Source organism: Ursus arctos, chromosome X, assembly GCF_023065955.2.
Source record: "Ursus arctos isolate Adak ecotype North America chromosome X, UrsArc2.0, whole genome shotgun sequence".
Lineage (NCBI taxonomy): Eukaryota > Metazoa > Chordata > Mammalia > Carnivora > Ursidae > Ursus > Ursus arctos.
The window spans coordinates 14,682,508-14,704,522 of record NC_079873.1 but is presented as its reverse complement, the minus strand read 5'-3'; the positions used below and the strand labels follow the sequence as shown (position 1 = coordinate 14,704,522).

General features: G+C 37.6%; 1 protein-coding gene across 4 annotated transcripts in view; it reads right to left on the bottom strand.

Annotated features, from left to right (window-relative positions):
- Nucleotides 1-22,015, bottom strand: part of PPEF1 (protein phosphatase with EF-hand domain 1) — a 122,315-nt gene that overhangs the window by 51,490 nt on the left and 48,810 nt on the right. For 3 of the 4 annotated variants that reach the window (XM_026480229.4, XM_044377565.3, XM_057310353.1), the window contains 4 exons: nt 21,533-21,593; nt 12,939-13,102; nt 4,251-4,365; nt 452-498 (listed from right to left, as the gene is read on the bottom strand). In XM_026480229.4, coding sequence (XP_026336014.1) covers nt 452-498; nt 4,251-4,365; nt 12,939-13,102; nt 21,533-21,593 — 387 coding nt within the window. Of the gene's footprint in view, nt 1-451; nt 499-4,250; nt 4,366-12,907; nt 13,103-21,532; nt 21,594-22,015 lie in introns of those variants that run through there. The other variant, XM_048213717.2, reaches the window with a different exon arrangement.

Below are 22,015 nucleotides of genomic sequence, written 5' to 3'. Positions count from 1 at the left end.
GAGAAGAGAGCAATTTGGAACTTACGAAGTAGGGCACTCCCTTCATACATAATACGTGTGCTTCGGAAGAGAAGACTGCTATGTGACACACTCATTTCTGAACAAAATAAAAACAAAACAGATGGCTCCCCTCCCCATCCTGTGCCGTCCAGACATTTACAACGTGATAAAGACCATAGATACAATCAGGTACAAATCCCAATGAATATATAGATAACTAATATCAAACAAAGACCCAGATTAAATTTTTAAAAGATTTTTTGGTGAAATACGTGTTACAAAGCCAAAAGATAGCCCTCTACAGCTATTTTGGCTTCTTAGGAAAAAAAAAAACAAACCTGTTACATACATCTGTATTTGTCCATATCCCTAATAAAACCAACGTCGTTATCTGCCCTAGGACCGCCCTTCCACAACAAAAATGCCACTATTTAGCAAAGTAATTATTTACCTTATAGAAGATCAAAAAAAGATCATCCAGTTTCCCATGCAAATCACCTGGAGTGCAAATGAAAAATCACTATTCAGTAGGAAGCAAGAAACGCCCATTTCATTACAGAATTTTGAAACTGAAATGCTGCTGATATTCTCCAAGTATTCTCAGGGCATTGGGGTTTTACCCTATGATGGTATTAATGCAACAATTTGTTTTCATAGCTTTCTTTTTGTCCCCTTTCCTACGGGGGGGGGGGGGGGGACAGCGTTTAACGTTACAATTACCTGTTCGCTCCTGCCATTTACGCAGCGCTTAGCTTCCTCTATGCCAAGTCCTGCATTAAGTAAAGGTTAACATGAATTATCCTGTTCAATCCTTACAACAGCTCTATGAGATGGGTATTATTTGCATCATTCTGAGGTTACAAAGGAAGCTCAGAGTAGTTAGCTGATGCAAAATTACCTAGCTACCAAGTATCAAAGCTGGAATTCAAACCCAACTTTATCTCATTCCAAACTCAAGCTCTTAGCGACTATTCGGTATTGTTTACACCGTAATCTGCAGGAGAGCAGCAATAATATCTGTCAGTTGGCATTAATCCCCAGCGCCTCTCGTAGTACCTGGTGCATAATCGGCACTCAATAAATACAGTTAATTGCTAAATGCACAGCGTTTTAAAGCCATGTATTTAAAGCCATGTATTAGAGAATATGCTCCAGCAATAGCAGCTAAAATTTAAAAATTATGAGTTGACATTCTTTTGATGAGACAGTTATAGGAAATAAAAACGAAAGCATGGCTTTATAAAACTCAGCCAACTAAGGGAAACAATATGAATATATGAAGTCATTAATTAAAAATTAAGAGTGAGTATATTAGTCAAAAGCCCTATTTGGATAACTATTTCTAGGTAAAATATCTCTCTTTCATAGGCTCTGATCATTAATTTTTATTCTTTGCCTCCAACTTGATTACCAAATAGAATTTAATATAGAAATACCTTTCCTCAGTTTGCTTGAAATCCCACAACCAAAAATTAACCAAATATATGCAAAAGAAGACTCCGATTATAATGAGAATAATAAAAGTCTTGCATCACCAGCACTTATTTTTAAAATGACTATAATATTAAGAGCATATTAATGCTATTGAATACTTAAATCTCATCGCCTTCATATGATCTTACTCCAAATCTAAGGAAATAATAAATGGAAGGACTTCTTACTTATCAATTAAATATATATTCTAAATTATTTTATTTTCCTAACTTTCCTCAGGGTGACTTGTCTTTCAAAGATTTAGGCAGACAAAATTGTTGCAGCTGGCAGGCTAAAAAATGAATTGGTTTCAGCATATTAGGAATTGAGCTATATAAATATTTTTAACTTCTAGCTGGACAGTAATAGATAAAACTTGATGTATTGTGGAAAGACAGCCACAGAGAGATATTTTGACCGCAAACAAAAACATGAGTTCAGAATTAGTTATCTTTTATAACATAACTAGAGACTAAAACACCTTCTATATTGCATGCATGTTGAGAACTATGTAGCATGTTGAGATGTTCATGTAAAAAAAATGCATCTGGAAATTAAAATAATGGTAAAATTTCATCACACTTTCTCTCCCTCCCCTAGTACTGTCTGAAACAGATGCTTTTGAACATACAGCCCCAATTTTGAATTTTAAATGATAACCAAATTTATCTAAATTTAATGGGGCTACAAAGACCAAAAATAATAATTCCTATGCTAAGGGAACCTACTGGCCTTTGCTTTTCCCTCTAGCAATGGTGCTACATGGAAAAATGTCTGGAAATAAATGCCCAAGATGTGGAGATCTTTAAGTGACTGAACTGACCAATCAACCCATTCCCTTGTCTTTGTCTCATGATGGAAAATGAAACATCAGTCAGTGAGATGCATGATGGGAGTTGGGATAGCAGATATGGGCTTGGCCTTAACCTGGGATGCAAAGGACCTGATTTTTGATTCTGACCCTGCCACTAACTAGCTGAGTGAGTCTGGGGTTGGGGGGGAGAGTCACCACATAGAAATGCATAGAAATGCAGGGAAGGAGTAGTGCCTGGCTGGCTCAGTCCATGGAGCATGTGACTCTTCATCTCGGGGTTGTAAGTTTGAGTCTCACGTTGGGTGTAAGGATTACTTACAAATAAAATCTTTAGGGGCGCCTGGGTGGCTCAGTTGATTAAGCAACTGTCTTCAGCTCAGGTCATGATCCCTGGGATTGAGCCCCTCATGGAGCTCCCTGCTTAGCATGGGACCTGCCTCTCCCTCTCCCTCTGCCTGCTGTTCCCCCTGCCTGTGCTCTCCTGCTCTCTCTGTCAAATGAATAAATAAAATCTTTAAAATAAATAAAATCTTCAGAAGAAAGAAAGAAAGAAAGAAAGAAAGAAAGAAAGAAAGAAAGAAAGAGAAGGAAGGAAGGAGGGAGAAAGAAAGAAAGAAAGAAAGAAAGAAAGAAAGAAAGAAAGAAAGAAAGAAGAAAGAGAGAGAGAGAGAGGAAGGAATATAGGGAAGGCAATACACTTTCCTTTTCCTCTCTGGGGTCCAATTTCATCTACAAGAACAAGTGATAGACTAGTCCCAGTAGGAACCATTCGGTTCTTACACTGTATGATGCCAGGACTCCCTTGCCCTCTAATTCACGTCTTCTTCTAGATCCTTTTACCCAAAGATAAATCTACAATGGCAACTGCAGATATACTGGAAACATGTGGGAGCAGATGTCACTCTCTGGCTTTTTATATACACCCTGATGGCGTATCTAGTCCTGGCTCTTCGGGCTCCATGGGTGGGCACGGCTCCCTGAGCTTCATGACCCCCAAGTCTTAATCTCTGTGAAAAGTTAGAGCTGGTGAGGCCTTGGGTGAAAGGCCCCCACTGCTGAGATGCATCATCTGTCAGGCAGAGGAGTGTCGGCCTGCTTCGGTTGGAATCGAACCAGTGAAGAAGCTTCAGAAGCCCGAGTCTGGGCGCGCGGCATGTACCGCTGCACCAAGTCCCTACCACCACTATCAGATGCTAGCAACGCAAACGGTTTTACTAGATTGTCAAATTCACTTCTACCCGCCAGCGGAAAAGAAACACAGGCTAAAAATTGATTTGGAAAATAACAATCACTGTTTTGTAACCTAAAGGCCTAATTAGAAGTTAAGGGAATTGCTGTTCCTTCCACGCACCCCATTCTCAGACAGTTGCAAGCCTGCTGAGCACCAACTGTGTTGAATTTCAATGTGTACTGTTTCTTGAAGCAATATCCTGCCAGCCTGGCCTAGACGATAACAAAATCTCAAGTCTTGTTATTTAGAAGAACAAGGAACAGATTTCTGGGACATTCCCACTCTTCTAAAAGCTGCAGAGACCAGTTGGAAAAATCTAAAACAGCAGCCAAGGGCAGAGAAGAGTTTAATCTCTAGCCTGCCTTGGGCTCTTCGCCTCCCAGCATAAGCGGCACGCAGAGGCCCACCTTGGAAAAGTAACACGGAACGAAGATAACGCGAGCTAGACGGAGGGCAAAGACTGCTTATGCCACCCATGGGGGGGTTTCCGTATTAAAAGGCTGCCTGCCGTTATAAAAAGCTATGAGTTCTTTAATTTCTCACATAATTAATTCCTGCCAGCTGGTATGCAAAACAAAGACAAGATGGGGAACGGTATTACCATGATAGATAACTCTATATTAACGCTTTTCCTTTAATACAGTCCAATTTACACAGTTTTCAAGTTAAGCCAACGACGTAGAAACAAGACGCTCCTAAATATTAATTTGGCAGCTCTGCTCTGACACTTACCACAGATTGTTATCTCTTTGGAGGGAGAAGTTTTCACGTGAGTGAAGTTCGGCATGTGCTTCAGGACTTTCTTGGTTTCAAAGAGCACCTCTAAGACATAACGAGCATGAAGTATCTGTGAGGGCGGAGCAGAGGAAATACACACAATGAACTAGCAAGAAAGGCTTGACTACGCAGAAAGCTATAACAGTGGAGCATATGAGCCCATTTCAGGAAGCTGTATTGCAGGATAATCTCTAAATGAATCTCAAATAGATTATTCTAGCACTGTGTCTGGCATACAGTAAGCCCTCACTAGAGATTTGTAAATGGAATGAATGAATGGTTCCTAGGACATTTACACTTCCCTGTTCATAACTGACATCACCCATTCACAGAATGTCTCCGATTATTCTCGGTCCTTAGTGCCCAAGAGAAGTGACAGGGGAAAAAAAGAGACTCCCTTGCCCCAGGGAAACAGGGAGACAGAAAGAAATAAATAAAAGTGAAGGAAGGACAGGAGAAAGAGAGAGAAGGAGAGAGCGACTGTGGAACGGGGCTGCTTTGCGTGTGTTTGGGACATCCGGCCACCTGGGATGGCAACCAGGTGGTGGCGCTGGGTTCGCAGATCTCACAAGACAGCCAGAGCAGCCCCAAGGAACCCCTGAGCCAAGAATCCCAGGTGGCTCAATGCTGGGTGCACAGACGTGAGAGTATACAGAACAGCAAGTGCATTTATATACTAGTCCAAATATAAAACATATTCCAAACCCAAATAAACCATTTGCGTTACCTCCTATGATGACTATTTATCCAATTGCCCTCCTCCAGTTACAGCGTTGATGACTTCATTGTTTTGGACAGATTTACTCCGCTTTCTCTGCTGCACTTTTGTTTGTTTGTTTTAAATCCAGTGTGTTATTCTCCCTTTTTTAAAAACTACAAAATATTCCAAATACATAACCCCCAAAATAATATAGCCGATACAAATTTAACAGATGCTAACACCACTTCATGGGTCAGGATTGTTTGTGCCGCTTGACACGGGGCTAGCCGAAATCGAGATGTGCTAAAACACACACTGGTTTTCAAAGACTCAGTGTATGAAAAAAGAAAAAAGTAAAACGTCTCATTAAAAACTTTTAACCTGAGTACATATTAAAATGATAATAATTTCACATGTTGGATTAAATAAAGTATTAAAATTATTTTCACCTTTTTTTACATTTTTTAAAGTTTGTTTTAGTAATCTTTACAGCCAACGTGTTTTTAATTTTTTAATGTGACTACTATTGGCTCACATTATATTTCTACTGGACACCACTGGTTTAGATTATTAAAGGATGAGAGGGCTCATTTCTACATATTGTTCAGATACTGCTTCGGTTACAGGTTTCAGGACAGATGGAATCCTTTGTTCCTTTGGAACAATCCTATCTGATGGTGTCTTAAAATTTCTATTTGCATAGCTATTAAATTAATAAAACTATTTCCTATCCCAGACCCCAAAAACATGATTTAAGTTTAGAGAATTTTCATGATTAAATATACTTTTTCTTTTCTTTTTCTTTTTTTTTTCTTTCTTTTTTTTTTTTTTTTTTTTTTTTTGAGAGAGAGAGAGCGAGCGAGCAGGGGTAGGGTCAGAGGGAAAGGGAGAGAGAGAATCTTAAGCAGCCTCCATGCCCAGCACGGAGCCCAATACACGGCTAGATTCCATGACCTTGAGATCATGACCTGAGCCGAAATCAAGAGTTGGACACTTAACTGACTGAGCCACTGGGTGCCCCTTATTAAATATGCTTTTTAAGGACAGGAATCAGGATTTGAAGCAATGTGAGAATTAGGAGGAAAGAGAAAGGCCCCTGGATGTAGGTGAGTAGAGACCCATATTTCCTGGTTCTCCAAGACCTAATGAACTGCTAAAGATTTTTCCCACAAAAGCATTTTAAATCCATTTCAATCCACAACTTGAGTAAAATCTTGAATGTGAACTTTCCTTTAGCCACATTTTATTTTATTTTTTATTTTTTAAAGATTTTATTTATTTATTTGACAGAGACAGAGACAGTCAGCGAGAGAGGGAACACAAGCAGGGGGAGTGGGAGAGGAAGAAGCAGGCTCACAGCGGAGGAGTCTGATGTGGGGCTCCATTCCATAACGCTGGGATCACGCCCTGAGCTGAAGACAGACGCTTAACGGCTGCGCCACCCAGGTGCCCCCTTTAGCCACATTTTAAAGGAACAGGCAAAAGGAACCTTAATACAATGACTTATTTTGCTTTGCACATTTAGTCAATTGATTCCTAAGACTGGCTTCATTGTTACCTTAACTTGCCACTGCAGATTTTCTGGTCCATTTGTAGCACTAATCAGAGTAACTGCTGTCTGCTGTCTGAAAAGGCAGTTTCGTTTTGTTTTGTAAGTTAAAAAAAAAAATTCACTGAGAATATGTACAACAGAAAATTTCTATTATTAAAATAGTTTTTCTTGGTCCTTTCTCTTTTCCTTTTTTCTTTTTCTTTTTCTTTTTTTTTACAATTTTTTTGTTATTATTTTTTTAAAGTAATCTCTACACCCAACATGGGGCTCGAACTCACAACCCCAATATCAAGAGTCGCATGCTCCAAGGACTAGCCAGCCAGATGCCCCTGGCTCCTTTTTCAATAGACAAAAGCACATGGCTAATATCAGTACTTGCTTACAATGCTCTTTCAATAGCATTATAATTGTGTTTACAGTTGCAGTATTAAATACTTAAAAAACTTAACTTAGATGTTGGTTTCTACATTTATAGAGATGGTCAGAGTAAATAGCAACTTAAAATATTCATATTCTTTTAAAAGCAATGAGGTAGGAAAATCCTGCTTTTAAAGGATATTTCTTTGTATGAAATAACGAGTTTTCAAATGAAGAAAAATCTCATTTTTTTTTTAGTTGAAATAAAAAGTTAAATAGTAAAAAGGAGTATAACTGAAAAGCAATTTTCCTTCTTCCCCAGACCTTGGTCCCTGTCCCCAGAAACAGTCACTGTTAAGAGTGTCTTCAGTATCTTTCCAAAACATATTCTATGTGTTTGCAAGCATATAAAATTAATATAACCATATATGAATATGTAATATTCATATATATTCTATTCTATAAACATATAATCCCTTAAACAAAATGTGGGGTGAATAACATTCTAAGGAATGTTATTCAACTAAAAGTAGGAATGAAATACTGACACATGCTAAAACATGGATGAATCCTGAATACATTTAATGTCCAGATTAGGCAAATTCATAGAGACAGAAGGCAAATTAGTGGTTGCCAGGGGCTAGGGAGAAGGGGCAATGGGGAGTGACTGTTTGGTGGGTACAGCGTTTTGTTTTGGGGTGATGAAATGTTCTGGAATTAGTGGTGATGGTTACACAACACTTTGAATATACTAAAAACTGCTAAATCGTATACTTTTAAATGGTTAAAATGATCTGTTTTATGTCACGTGAATTTTATCTTAATTTTTAAAAGTCAAAATATATATAATACATAATTTTTTTTTTTTTTTTTTTTTTACAAATGGGAGCACACCATACTCTATGTTGAACCTTTCGGTCTTCCTTTAACAACTTAATTTTCTCATTTTTATAAAGTCAGAATTGTTGATCTTTTCTGTTATAGTTCCTTGGATTTTTGTCATATCTTTTCTCTCTTTGAACATGTTAAGCATATTTATCTTAAACTCTGAGTTTGATAATGCCATTATCAAAATATTGGTCTGTTTCTGTTGTTTGTTATTTGCCTCAGTCTTCTGTCATGAATCTTGTATCCTTCTATGCCTAGCTAATATTTGTGTTAAGTTCTGGACATTGTACATAACAATTTGAAGAAATAATTTGAGACCTATTTCCTTCCAGAGAGGATTTACTTTTTCATTTGGCAGGTGGCTAGGAACACCAGCTACCTAGGATAATCTCAATTCAATTTCAGGAATTAGATGATTGCAAGCTTTGCTTCAGTCCCTACAGAGACAGTCTACTTATAGTTCACTCTTACTCCTAGGGTATGCCCTTAGGGTCCAAACCTGAGAATGAGGGTTTTGGAGTAATGTCAGAGAAAATAATGGACTAGGTAGCTCACAGGTCCTATCCCTGCATAGAAACACTGAAAACTCAAGCAAAAAAACTGCCAAAATAAACTTTCACAGAACTTTGGGAAAAAAAGTTCACAGCAACCAAGCAAAGCCTGAATCAAGAAAAAGGTAACTTCAAAATGGCTCAGTGGAAGCAGAGTAAAGGTTTGTAAACATCTTAGCTAAACACAGAGCCCATCTGCAAAAACTAGGCTTGTCTTTGCTTTGCTTTGCTTTGCTTCTGTCTCTCTCCACTCTCTCATTGTCTCTCTCTTTCTCTCTCTGGCTCCTGGTGTTCAAGGAAATCTCTGTCAAACACCAGCTGAACACAAGCTAAAACAACAGAGACTTCAGAGACCTCGCACACAACTAGACCTAGCATACATCTATAGAACACTCCACCCAACAACATCAGACTATACATTTTTTTAACAAGAGCACATGGAACATTCTTCAGGATAGACCAGATGTTAGGCCCCAAGTCAAGCCTCAATAAATTTAAAAAGATTGGAATCATGCAAAGTATCTTCTCTGATCACAATGGAATGAAGCTTGAAATCAATAACAGAAGGAAAACTGAAAAATTCACAAATACATAGAAATTAAACAACATACTCAAACAATCAATAGGTCAAAGAAGAAATCACAAAGGAAATTAGAAACTACTTTGAGATGAACAAAAATGAAAATATTACATACCAAAATATATGGGATGCAGCAAAAGCAAAGCTCAGAGAGAAATTTCTAATTGCAAATGCCTACCTTAAAAAGAAGAAAGATCTCAAATGAAAAGCCTAACTTGACACTAAGGAACTAGAAAAAGAACAAACTAAGCTAAAAGCTAACAGAGGGAAAAAAAGGATTAGAGTTCAGATAAATGAAATAGACAACAGCAAAGCAATAGAGAAACTCAACAAAACTCAAAGTTGGTTCTTTGAAAATATTAACAAAATTGACAAACCTTTAACTAGACCAACAAAGAAAAACAAAGAGAGAAAATGCAAATAACTATAATCAGAACTAAAAGTGGGGACATTACCACCAACCTTAAAGACATAAAAAGAATTATAAGAGAATTCTATGAATAATTACAATTAGATAACTTAGATGAAATTCCCAAAACTGATTCAAGAAGAAATAGGAAATCTGAACAGATCTAGGACAAGTAGAGACTGAATTAGTAATCAACAACCTCCTAACAAGGAAAAGTCCAAGACAGATGCCTGCATTGGTGAGCTCTACTGAACATTTAAAGAACTCATACCAATCCTTCTTAAACTCTTCCAAAAAATTAAAGAGGAGAAAATAATTCCTAACTCATTCTATAAGGCCAATATTACCCTAATACCAAAGTCAGACACCACAAGAACATACACATCAATATCCCTTATGAGTAAAATAAGAAAAAAAAACCACAAAACTTCGACAAAATACCAGCAAACAAAATCTAATAAAATTAAAAAAAAAGCATAGACCATGACCCAGTGGGATTTATTCAAGGAATAGAAGGTGGTTCAACACACACAAAAAATTAATCAGTGTAATATACACATTAATAGAGTGAAGGAAAAAACCACAGGATCATCTCAATTGGTGCAGAAAAAGTATTCGACAACATCTAACACCTTTACAAGACAAAGCCACTCAGAAAACTTGGAATGGGAGAAAACTTCCTCAACATGATGAAAGGTATTTATGAAAAACCCACAACTAACATCAAACTCAATGGTGAAAGACTGAAAGCTTTTCCACTAAGATCAAGAACCAGACAAGCATGCAACGCCCTCACCACTGCTATTCAACATTTTACTGGAAGTTCTAGCCAGAGCAATTAGGCAAGAAAAAGAAATAAAAGGCATCTAAATCAAAAAGGAAAAAGTAAAACTATCTCTATTTACAGATGACATGATCCTGTATATAGATTGTCTCAAAACACACACACACACACACACACACACACACACACACACACATATACACTACTAGAGCTAATAAATGAACTCAGCAAAGCAAAGTGGCAGAGTATAAACTCAACCCACAAAAATCAGTTGTCCTTTTATACACCAACAATGAACAGTCCAAAGGGAATTAAGAAAGCAATCCCTTTTACAATAACAATCAAGAGAATAAAATACCAAGGAATAAATTTAAGGTAGTAAAAAACTTGTGCACTGAAAATTAGAAAACATTGCTGAAAGAAATCAAAGAAGACCTAAATAAATGGAAAGACATCCTGTGTTTATGAATTGGAAGACTTAATATTGTCAAGATGGTAATACTATACAAAGTGATCTATAGATTCAATGCAACCCCTACCAAAATCTCAATGGGCTTTTTTTTTTTTTACAGAAATGGAAATGTCAATCCTCGAATGCATTGCAAGGGAACCCAAATGCCAAAACAACATTGAAAAAGAAGAACTAAATTGAAGGATTCATACTTCCTGATTTCAAAAAACTTAACTACAAAGCTATAGTAATTAAGACAATGTGGTATTGGCATAAGGATAGATACATACACAAATGAATAGAACTGGAGAGTCCAGACATAAATCAATACATCTATGACCTATTAGTTTTCAACAAGGGTATCAAGACCATTCATTGGGGAAAGAATGGTCTCTTCAACAGAAAGTGCTAGGACAACTGCATATCCATGTGCAGAGAATAAAATTGGATCCCTACCTCATACCATATACAGAAAGTAACTGAAAATGGTTCATGAACTAAATGAACTAAAACTACAAAATTCTTTTTTTTTAAACTATAAAATTCTTAAAAGGAAATATAAGGGGTAAATCTTCATGCCCTTGGATTTGGCAATGGATTCTTAGATATAGCACAAAAGCACAAGCAACCAAAGAAAAAAATAAATACATTGGACTTATCAAAATTAGAAACTTTTGTGAATCAAAGGCCATTATCAAGAAAGTGCAAAGACAACCTACAGAATGAAAAAAAAATTTAAATCATATATCTGAGGGGCGCCTGGGTAACTCAGTTGATTAAGTGTTCAGCTCTTGGTTTCGGCTCAGGTCATGATCTCAGGGTCCTGGGATTGAGCCCCACATTGGGCTCCTTGCTCAGCGGGGAGTCTCCTGGAGATTCTCTCTTGCTCCCTCTCCCTCTGCCCTTCCCCCCATGATCTCTCTCTCTCAAATAAATAAATAAATCTTTTTTAAATAGATTATATATCTGGTATCCAGAATATATAAAGAACTCTTATAACTCAGTACTATAAAGACAAATAACCTCATTTCAAAATGGGCAAAGCATCTGAATAGACATTTCTCCAAAGAATGTATACAAATGCCCGGTAAACATGGAAAGATGTTCAACATCTTTAGTCATTAGGGAAGTGCAAATCAAAACCACAATGAGGTATCAGTTTGCATACAATTAGGATGCCTATAATAAAAATACAATTAAAAAGAATAAACAAAAGCAAATAACAAGTGTTGACAAAAAACATGAATAAATTGGAACCCTCATGCATTGCTGGTAGGAAGGTAAAGTGGCACAGCCACTGTAGAAAACAGTTTAGGAGTTTCTAAAAAAGTTAAACAGAGTTACCATATGACCCAGCGGTTCCACTCATAGGTATATATACTCAAGAGAACTGAGGACACATTCATACAAAAACCTGTATATGAATATTCATAGAAGCATTGTTCATGATAGCCAAAAGGTAGAAAAAAATCCAAATGTCTATCCACTGATGAATGAATAAACAAAATGCAGTATATCCATATAACAGAATATTAGTCAGACAGAGCAATAAAGGAGCAATGAAACATGCTGTGACATGAATGTACCCTAAAAACATTATGCTAAATGAAAAAGCCAGACACAAGAGGCTACATATTACATAATTCCATTTGAATATGAAATGTCCAAAACAGACAAATCCATAGAGACAGAAAGTAGAATAACAGTTGCCAGGGGTGAGGGAAGAGGGAATGGTAATGAGTATGGAATTTCTTTTTGGGGTGATGAAAATGTTTTGGAATTAGATATTGGTGATGGTTGCACAATTTTGTGAATGCACTAAAAACCACTGAATTGTACACATTCTTTATTTTTATTGGAGAATTGTTGACTCACAATGTTACATTAGTTTGAGGGGTATAACACAGTGATTCGACTATATGTTAGGCTGCGCTCACAAGTATAGCTCCCATCTGTCACCATACACCACCATTACGATACCATCGACTATATTCCCTATGCTGTAGCTTTTATCCTGATGACTTATTCATACCATAACTGGAAGCCTGGATCTCCCACTGCCCTTCACCCATTTCACCCATCCCCCACCCTTAAATCACTCACTTGAAAATGATGAATTTTATATGTGAATTATATCTCAGAAAAAGAAAAAGGAAATGCAGTAAGCCTATAGATAGATGGGAAGTTTCTGTGTGTCTGAGGAGACTTCTATTTCATAGGTTAAGTAAAGCAGAGGGTAGCTCTCACTTATTATGAAGCTTTTCCCCAAGGGAATGCATTTCCACTATAGTATTTTCATTTATTCATTCAATAGATAGTCACTGAGCACATGCTACGTACAAGAATCAGGGCAGTATCTGCTTCCACTTGCCTGTTGTTGCTTGAAGGCCTCAACAAGTATATCAATATCAGTAAAAGTGAGAGGAAATTGCAGCCGAGGACCATTATAGGAGTCTGGGACGTCTATGCATGAGACATACTCCTGTCTATCCTTGCAGTCCTGGAGGGTGCTACCAAAAAGTCGAGCAACTAATTCTGGAAAAGAAAAGACAGAAAGGATGGGGGAATCAACATTCCCATACTTCAATTCAGTAAGTACTTTCTTGAATATCAAGCCCAGGTAAGACACTGTGCTGTACGTTATGGATACCAAGCTATCCCACATACAATCATGAGGAAGGATTTGTTCTCAGATCATCAGGTACGTTCACATGAATCACCCTCATCCCTTCCCGAGTGGACATTGTACCAAAGCAGTGAGTTCATTGGTGGGGAGGAGAAGGAGAAACACAGGGAAAACTGGTCAGTCAAGGTACTTGGAGGCTCTGAAACTCTACCTCTACATTCTTTGCCTACTCTTACATCTCAGATTTTTACGAATCAGGCTGAAAACATAACAATGTATTGCATTTGATTCAAACATCTGTGCTACTCAGGATCTACAGAAAATTAAACTGCACCATTCAATTTTCCCCCTGTTAAACGCTTCAAATTTTACTTAGCTGTAATAGATTTCTCTCTTCACGTAAAAACAGATTTTCTGGCATGATTTTCTTTTTCTTCTTGATAACAAAGCAGATGAAGTTAGATGATGAACCACAGGCAGAAATATCCATGGGGCCTCTCTCTCAGAGAGACATTTCTGTGTAACAGATCACCTGCACTGCGCATTTCAGGAGGTGTTGAGATCCAGGGTCCCTTTCTTGCTAGGCACCGATAAAACAGTCAGCCCGAGAACAGAAATCGGGCCCATTCGGGTAGAGAAAGATGAAAGACTGATTGCAAAAGTGACCCTGATTGTCTATCCCAGCCTCTAGCCTGGCTCTTTTTAATGTGATTTGCAGCTGCTCTCATCAAGAGTCTATTTTCCCCCAGGCTTCAAATCTGGATTGTTGGGTTCACGACTTGTGTTGGCCTGAAGAATGTGGTGGAAGTGTTACATACCATTTCCAAGTCAAGACCTCAGAAGGCCTTGTACGCTTCCATGCTCTCTCTTTTGAACCCATGCTCCTACTTCAAAGTCCAGACTAGCCTAATAAAAGCTCCAAGACTATGGGGAACAAAACTGAGTTACCCGGCCAAGGCCATGGATCAGCCATTAGCCAGCACACCTCCAAATACATGAGTGAACTCTCGCCAAGACCTGAGAAAAACTGCCAAATCAAGCCTGCCAAGATCAGCAGAAGCACTCAGATAACCTGTAGACTTGTGGGCAAAAAGAAATGTTTATTACATGCCACTGAGCTATTGTGGTTGTTTATTACACAGTATTATTTCTTTAACAGATAACGGATACAGAGGATGGTGATGTATTCGTCAACTCATTAACAGTGAATTGCTACCAAGCCAATGGGAATCAGAAGTTTTCTGCAAGCAGTTTCTATCTTTTTGAATATTTAGAGTAGACATGTTTGGAAAGCGCGACGTTAGCAGATGTTAGAATTTTTTTTTTCATGATCCAGTTATGCTGAGAGATTACTGTTAAGAACTAAACTTGAAAAAAAACTTTCTAAAATAAGTCACAATATTTGGTAATTTAAAAATGCTTTCTAAATTCTTGTGTACCCACCCCAACACTTCTTTGGTGGTGGTTGATGATGTTTTATAAGAAGTTAAATTTAAGAATAATAATGTGTGCCTTCAGTGTGGTCCAGCGCAGTGTATTTTTCTCATTTGGATTTGGTTTGAGATTTGAGAATCACTTAATTATTCCATTTTATGTTTGAAAACTAGAAATGCAGAGCGGCTCGGTAAATTTTATCTCAGGTTCCATTGTGCAAGCAGTAAAGCCTAAATACTCTACTTAACTGTCTTAATGATCATACCATTCCGTTCTTAGAGATACATCTTCCTGACTCTCTACACTGAAATATTGGGCTCCTCTTGGGAAAACAACAATAACAACAAAGAAAGACAAAAACAACCCCACCGGTCTCACTATATCATCTTATAACTGACTTGTTGAGTAATCCCAACTGTGTGAGGTACAAGCATGACATGATTTTCTTTTCCCAATCACCGCTTTCACCCGTGCTCTGTCTGCTCTCTTTTTCTCATCAGCTCACACATGAAGTCAATCCCATCAGTTCCAGTCATTAAAATGCAGTCCTGTTTTTTTTAAGAACAAAATTAAAATAGTGTTTTTCTTCTTTAAAACAAACGAAAAAAGCTTAGCCTGGCCTTTCTTTCCATATGTTTGTTGACCTTCATTTCTTGTAAGTTCCGTGATAAATATATGAAAAAGCACCATTTCCCTAAGCCATTTCTTAGTCAAAGCTACTCATTATGAAATATCAGTAAACATCAAATCATAATCCTTTTGTTGACTTCTAGCCACATTTAAAAAAAATAACATAGATTCTCTTCCTAATATGGGTAGCTACTGTGGGTCATGTATGAAAGCAATCAAAAGCTGTACCAATTCAAATGCAAGTAGTGTGGGCTGTAACTATTATAACTAATAAGAATAATTTAATGAATTCCAATGATATGTAAAGATTTGTGCAACATGTAATTTGAATGAATCTTTACCTATTTGGTTTACAATTCTGTCAACACGAATTTAAACTAATTAAATATAATGAAATCTTGAATTATAACCAAATGATACCTTTACAAGTTGTTCTAAAGAAAATATCTCAAAACTACCCCCACATATAATCTTTTCTTTTACCCAGTACAAACTCAAAATCTGGACAGGAAAAATGTTAAAGCCCATAATTAAAAAAACAAAAAACAAAAAAAACACGCACACACATACTTTCTGCCTCTACCACCCACATGCCACTTTGAAAACAAGCTCCAGATATGGCTGGGAAAAGAAAAACACCGATTGAACTGCATTTTATAGTTATTTCATTTCTCGGTTATGAATTTGGATTCAAACTATGAGTGTCCATATAATAAACTCAATAAATGGCAAAATGGCATTTCATAAAGTTCAACACCTGTTCCTGATTATTTAAAAACTCAGAGAACTAGGAATGAAAGCCTACCTCCTTAAAAGAATTTTAAAAATTTAAATCAACAAGAATTGTTTTTCCATTAAAGCATTAACAAAACAGGATGCCTAGTTTCACTGCTTCGTTTTCACATTGTTCTGTAGTTCTAGCCAATGCAACAAAACACAAAGCAGTGACAACCGAATAGAAAGATGTAAAAATAAGTTACTTGTGGCCAGTGAGATTAAATATCCATACTCAAGAAAATCAACTGAGAAACTCCCAGAAAACTGATAGGAGAATTCAATACTACAGAGGTTTGAATTACAGCTTTACTACTGCTGAGACAAATAACTTTGGGAGGTCACCTTCTAAGCCCCAATATTCTCATCCAACAAAAGGGGATGATAATAATACTAATCTCGGTGGTTTGTCATGAAGACTAAATGAAATATCTAAAGCACTTAAAAGACATGGCACATGGCAAACATTTAATAAATAATAGCAATAATAATAGTAAGTTCATTCATGCTATTGTTCAATAGTAGCACAATACAAATAGGTATAAATCAAAGGCTTGTTAAATACTACCAATAATCACTAGGGAGATATCATGGGGAAAATGACTTACTGACCATAACCACAAAAAAATATAAAATACCTGGGTCTCATAGGACACTTTGGCTGATGTGGGAAGCAGAAAGAATAGTCAAAACAGCACTTGCACATGCTCCGCCCCACTCCCCACTTCCACCAGTCTCTGTTGAAACCTATTGCTACGTACAGCAGCTTTGGCTTTCTACCTTATAGGATGGATGTGTGGAGTCTCCCCATCAAGTCCTATGAACTGGTTTGAGCAACTAAGTAGTAGGACACAGAAACGAACAGCTTCCAGGTCTCCTTCCACCTGTGGAACACCCAGGAAGTCTCGACTAACCCTGTGCCTCAGAGTTAAAACCATTAGTCCGGCACTGATATCTGGAAATGTTAAGTGATCTTCTGGTCCCTAAATATACCCTGCTTCAGGGTCATGGCGCTTCTGCCAAACAGGCCTAGGTGGAGGTTGTATGGAACCTTCCCACCAAAGAAGGCCATCAGAAAGCAACCTGCAGTAATGTACAGCACGGTGATCATTGTTCACACTTCTCTCACTGTATGCTTGAAAGGTGCTAAGAAAGTACATTTTTAAAGTACTCACCACACACAAGGACTTGTAACCGTGAGGTGATGGATGTGTTAACTAACCTCGTTGTGGTAATCATTTCATAATATACACATATATGAAATCACTGTAGTGCGTACCTTAAACTTCTACAATGTTAAATGTCACCTATATTTCAATAAAGCTGGAAAACATTTTTTAAATGAAATCAACCTACAGAAGTCATCTGTAAATTAATTTTTCTGTTACACACAATAATCAAATCAGTAAGATTCTAGTACTCTATAATAGAGAGATGTATAAGAGAAAGAAGCCTAGAAATATGCCCTAATATACATTTTTAAATGAATACATGATGAAGGAGGCACTACAAACCATGGTAAAAAGATACATTATCAAATAAACATTGTGGGGAAAACTGGTTAACTATTTGGACATTTTCTTTTTAGCTGTGCTTTTTAATTGTTTTCAACCATGAGGCATAAAGACTTCCTTTTTTTTTTTTTTTTGGTTTAATATAAAAAATCCCAAATTTATGAAGTGTTAAAATTTTAAAAAGTTAAACCATAAAAAAATCTAGAAATCCCGGCATAGCGATCCACATTTTAAATATTTCAAGGCCTTCTAAGTTTAAAAGCAGGGATTCACAAAGAAAAAGATATTTAGATGTGAAAGATATTTTAAATAATTAATGGGTAAAAACTTCCTATACCTGATAGAAAATATCAACCTAGATATCACAGAAGCTCAGTGAACCTCACAGAGGATACAATATAAATGAAGCATCATCAAGGCTCATTATAGTTAAAACTCTATTTTCCAATGTTGCTTAGGTTAGTTTGTTTCTTCTCCAACTCCATCAGGTGATTCTGTTATTTGTAATACAGTTAACTTCATTTGTCACTATGTGTATTCTATTTTGGAAATACACACACATTCTTCTCCTGTTTGTAATAATATTTTTATGGATGTAAAACATTATCATGGTTCTAAGAGTCAAAACTACAAAAAGGTACATTCAGCAGAGTGTTATTCTCCCCTCAGCCCTCTACCGAACTCCATTCTCCCATCCTTTCTTTCTCCCCTGTTCCCACCTATCCACTCACCCCCTGTAGGTAAACAAGGTCATTAGTTTCTGATTTGTCCTATAGGTTTCTCCTGTATTTATTTTTGTGCATGTACACACACACACATCCATATCAGGCAAAGATTTCTCAAACAAGATGTAGAAAGTACGAATCACAAAGGGAAAAAAAATTGTACTATATTAAAATCAAGAATGTCTGCTATCATCAAGAGGCAGCATTTAAAGACTAGGGAGATAAAAGCCCAAGACTAGGAGAAGATATTTACAATACGTTTATCTAACAAAGATTCATATTCTCATATATAGAATTATTTAGAGCACTCTTAAAAATTGGTAAGAAAAAAGCAGCTAACCCAATAAAAGGATGGCAAGAGACCTGAATAGGCAATTCACCAAACAGGATGTTCACATGGCCACTACATAGACAAAAAGGTGACCAATTTCCTTGCTCACCAGGGAAACACAAATTAAAGCAGAAATGCAATACTACTACATACCGGGCAGAACGGCTAAAATGAAAAGGACTGACAACTCCAAGTATTGAAGAGGATAGAGAACACTGGAAATCTCATCTACTGGTGGCAGTATAACTTGGTACAACAATTTTGTAAGACGGTTTGTCAGTACCTAATAAAGCTGAACACACGCATGCCCTGTAACCCAAAACTTCCACACCGGGGTCGTAGTACATCTTTATAATAATGGTCCCCAGTGAACCATGCCCCTTTGTATCCACATCCCTTTACAATATAACACTGCTGCTCCTCCCTGCAAGAGGTGGAGCTTTCCTAATCCCTGTGAATCTGTGGCTGCCCTTGTGACTTGCTTTGACCAACAGAATACGGCAGAACCGATTTTGTGTGAGTTCCAGAGAATAGGCCTTAAGAGGCCTTGCAGCTTCTGCCTTTTTTCTCTTGGGATGTAAAGAAGTCGGGATATCCTGCTAGACAGAGAGGCTGCATGAGGAGAATTGAGGTATCTAAGCTCATAGCCAACAGCAAAGCCCCAGACAGGTGAGTAAAACCATCTAGACCTCCCTACCCAGCCCAGCGAGGTTGAGTGAGCCCAACTGACACCACATGGAACGAAGTCAAGCCATCCCCACTGAGTCCAGTTCAAATGCCTGATCCACAGAATCACGAGCAATAAAACGGCTGTTGTTTTTAAGCCACTAAATTTGGGGGTGGTTTGTTATGTAGCAATAGATAACCGGAAATGAGACTATGGCAAAAGAAAAGGATATATATGTTCACCAAAAAGGATATGTACAAGAATGTGCGTAGCCGGACTGGAGGAGATAATGCTAAGTGAAATAAGTCAAGCAGAGAAAGACAATTATCATATGGTTTCTCTCATCTATGGAACATAAGAACTAGGAAGATCGGTAGGGGAAGAAAGGGATAAAGAAAGGGGGGGTAATCAGAAGGGGGAATGAAACATGAGAGACTATGGACTATGAGAAACAAACTGAGGGCTTCAGAGGGGAGGGGGGTGGGGGAATGGGATAGGCTGGTGATGGGTATTAAGGAGGGCAGTATTGCATGGTGCACTGGGTGTTATACGCAAGTAATGAATCATCGAACTTTACATCAAAAACTAGGGATGTACTGTATGGTGACTAACATAATATAATAAAAAATCATTAAAAAAAAAAAAAAAGAATGTGCGTAGCTGGATCATTCAAATTACTCAAACTGAAAACAACCCAAATGTCCATAAACAATAGAATGGATATGTTTTGGTAAATTCGTAAAATGGAACATCATTCAGCAGTAAGAATGACCGAATTGCAACAACATGGATGACTCTCACCATTGAGTAAAAGACTGCACACTGCGAGCTTTCATTTATATAGTGAAGTTCAAAAACAAGCAAAACCAGTCTAGGATGTAGAAGTCAGGAAAGCCGTCATGGAGGAGTTGGGAGGTGACTGCAGGGGGACAGGGGAGAGGCTTCGGTGGTTCTGACAGGGTTTTCTTTCTCACTCTAGGTGCGGGTTAGGAGGGCGTGCTTACTTCAAGAAAATTTACTGAGTCCTGTACTTACAATTTGTGTGCTTTGATGTACGTTCTACTTCAAGAAAAGTTTATGTAAGAAGATTAAACCACGTCCCCTTCTCCGATAAAATTTTTTTAATATTTTTAAATTACGTACAGAATTTTTTGACATGCAGATTTTTAAAAATACAGATCCTGAGTAAACATCTCCAGGCTGGAACCCAGCCATCTGTGGCTATGAATCTCCGCAAGTGATTCTGATGGACAGCCCCGATCGAAATATTAGGTCATTAGCAAAAACAGCGCTGCTTCATTTCATCATCATTATATTTCCTCTCAGAAATATTTTGCCAAAGAACATGAAGCACAAACAACTATCTTCAGATTGCAATTAACTAAAAGAAAGAAAATGGCAAAATACCCACTTCCTCCCACTCCCCACTCCTCAGGTTTGGCTATTCCACCATTTAGAAAGCTTCTACAGATCATTAAATGCTTTAATTAGTTTCATACATATGTGCTCAGCTCAAAGCACACCATTAAAACACCATTCTTTTGCCACTGTGAAAGGGGCTCGCTGGATGACTTCTAAGAAGCTCTTAGATGCCATACACTTTTAATTAGAACAAAACATGGTCAGCCTGAATTAAAGAAAAATAAGCTTTTCAGTCTAGCATCTACCTTGAAGATAACAACAGTCATCTTGATTTTGCAGAGAAACGCATGCCTCGGGAAGAACTATAATTTTAAAATCATTTTAAACCATACCTGTATTGCCTGTCCCTGAGATGATTTACTTAGCCATTTCAGAACGACTACATACATGATAGACAGAGAGACAGACAGCTAGCTCTGCAGAAAACAGAGAACCGTGTTCAATCCACCATTTCCCCCCAGATTTGTTTCATGAGATACTCAAGATATTTTGATCTCCTGGCATGAAAGTTCTGTGGATAAAAAATAAGATCCTCTTTACTAAAGCTACTATCGTACATCAACAGATTGCGGTTCAGAGAAGGTGTTCAACAAATAAACATTGAATGAAATCGAATTCAGCTTTGTGAAAATGACAAAACTAAACAGTCAAATTTAGTCAACAACAATCAGAGAAAAAAGCCACTTAAACTGATTTCAGCAGTTGTTTGGTGTCACAAAGACAAGACAGGTGGGCATCTTTTTAACTGCTTAGTGTCCTCCCATCTTCAGAGTTTACATCCCTTGATGAGGACAATTCAATATTTAATGACTGCTTTTCAAAAGACTAAACAGTTGACTTACCTGGGTCTTTCTCGTGTATATGTGTATAGTTTTCCAACATGAAGGAAAAGAAGTTGGATAGCTGGACAAAACAAAAATACATTAGTCAGTGAATGATCTCCAAACAGCCACTGTGGCCAATACTGTTGGCGCGCTCTCCCAGCTGCCGTAGGTGCTGCCAGGTCCCACCTCTACCTGCCTCCCTCCTCCCTCCTCCCTCCTCCCTCCAGTGCTCCTCAGCAGGTGGGTAGCACCTCCTGCAGAGCCGCATAGGATATCATATACCCTCCCTTTCCTTTATGGTTAAAAAGGACTTTTTTTTTTCTACCAAGAAGCATTAAAGCTGGATTTATATATCATTTTTGCAAGCTTGAAAAAGGCCTTCCTTGCCCATCTATATTTTCTTCTAGAACTCTCACGGGTTTGTTCTCAGGAAATTCTTTCATTTTTTAACTCCTTAAAATATTTTTTCCTTCATGAAGTAACAACTTTACTTCCTCCTGG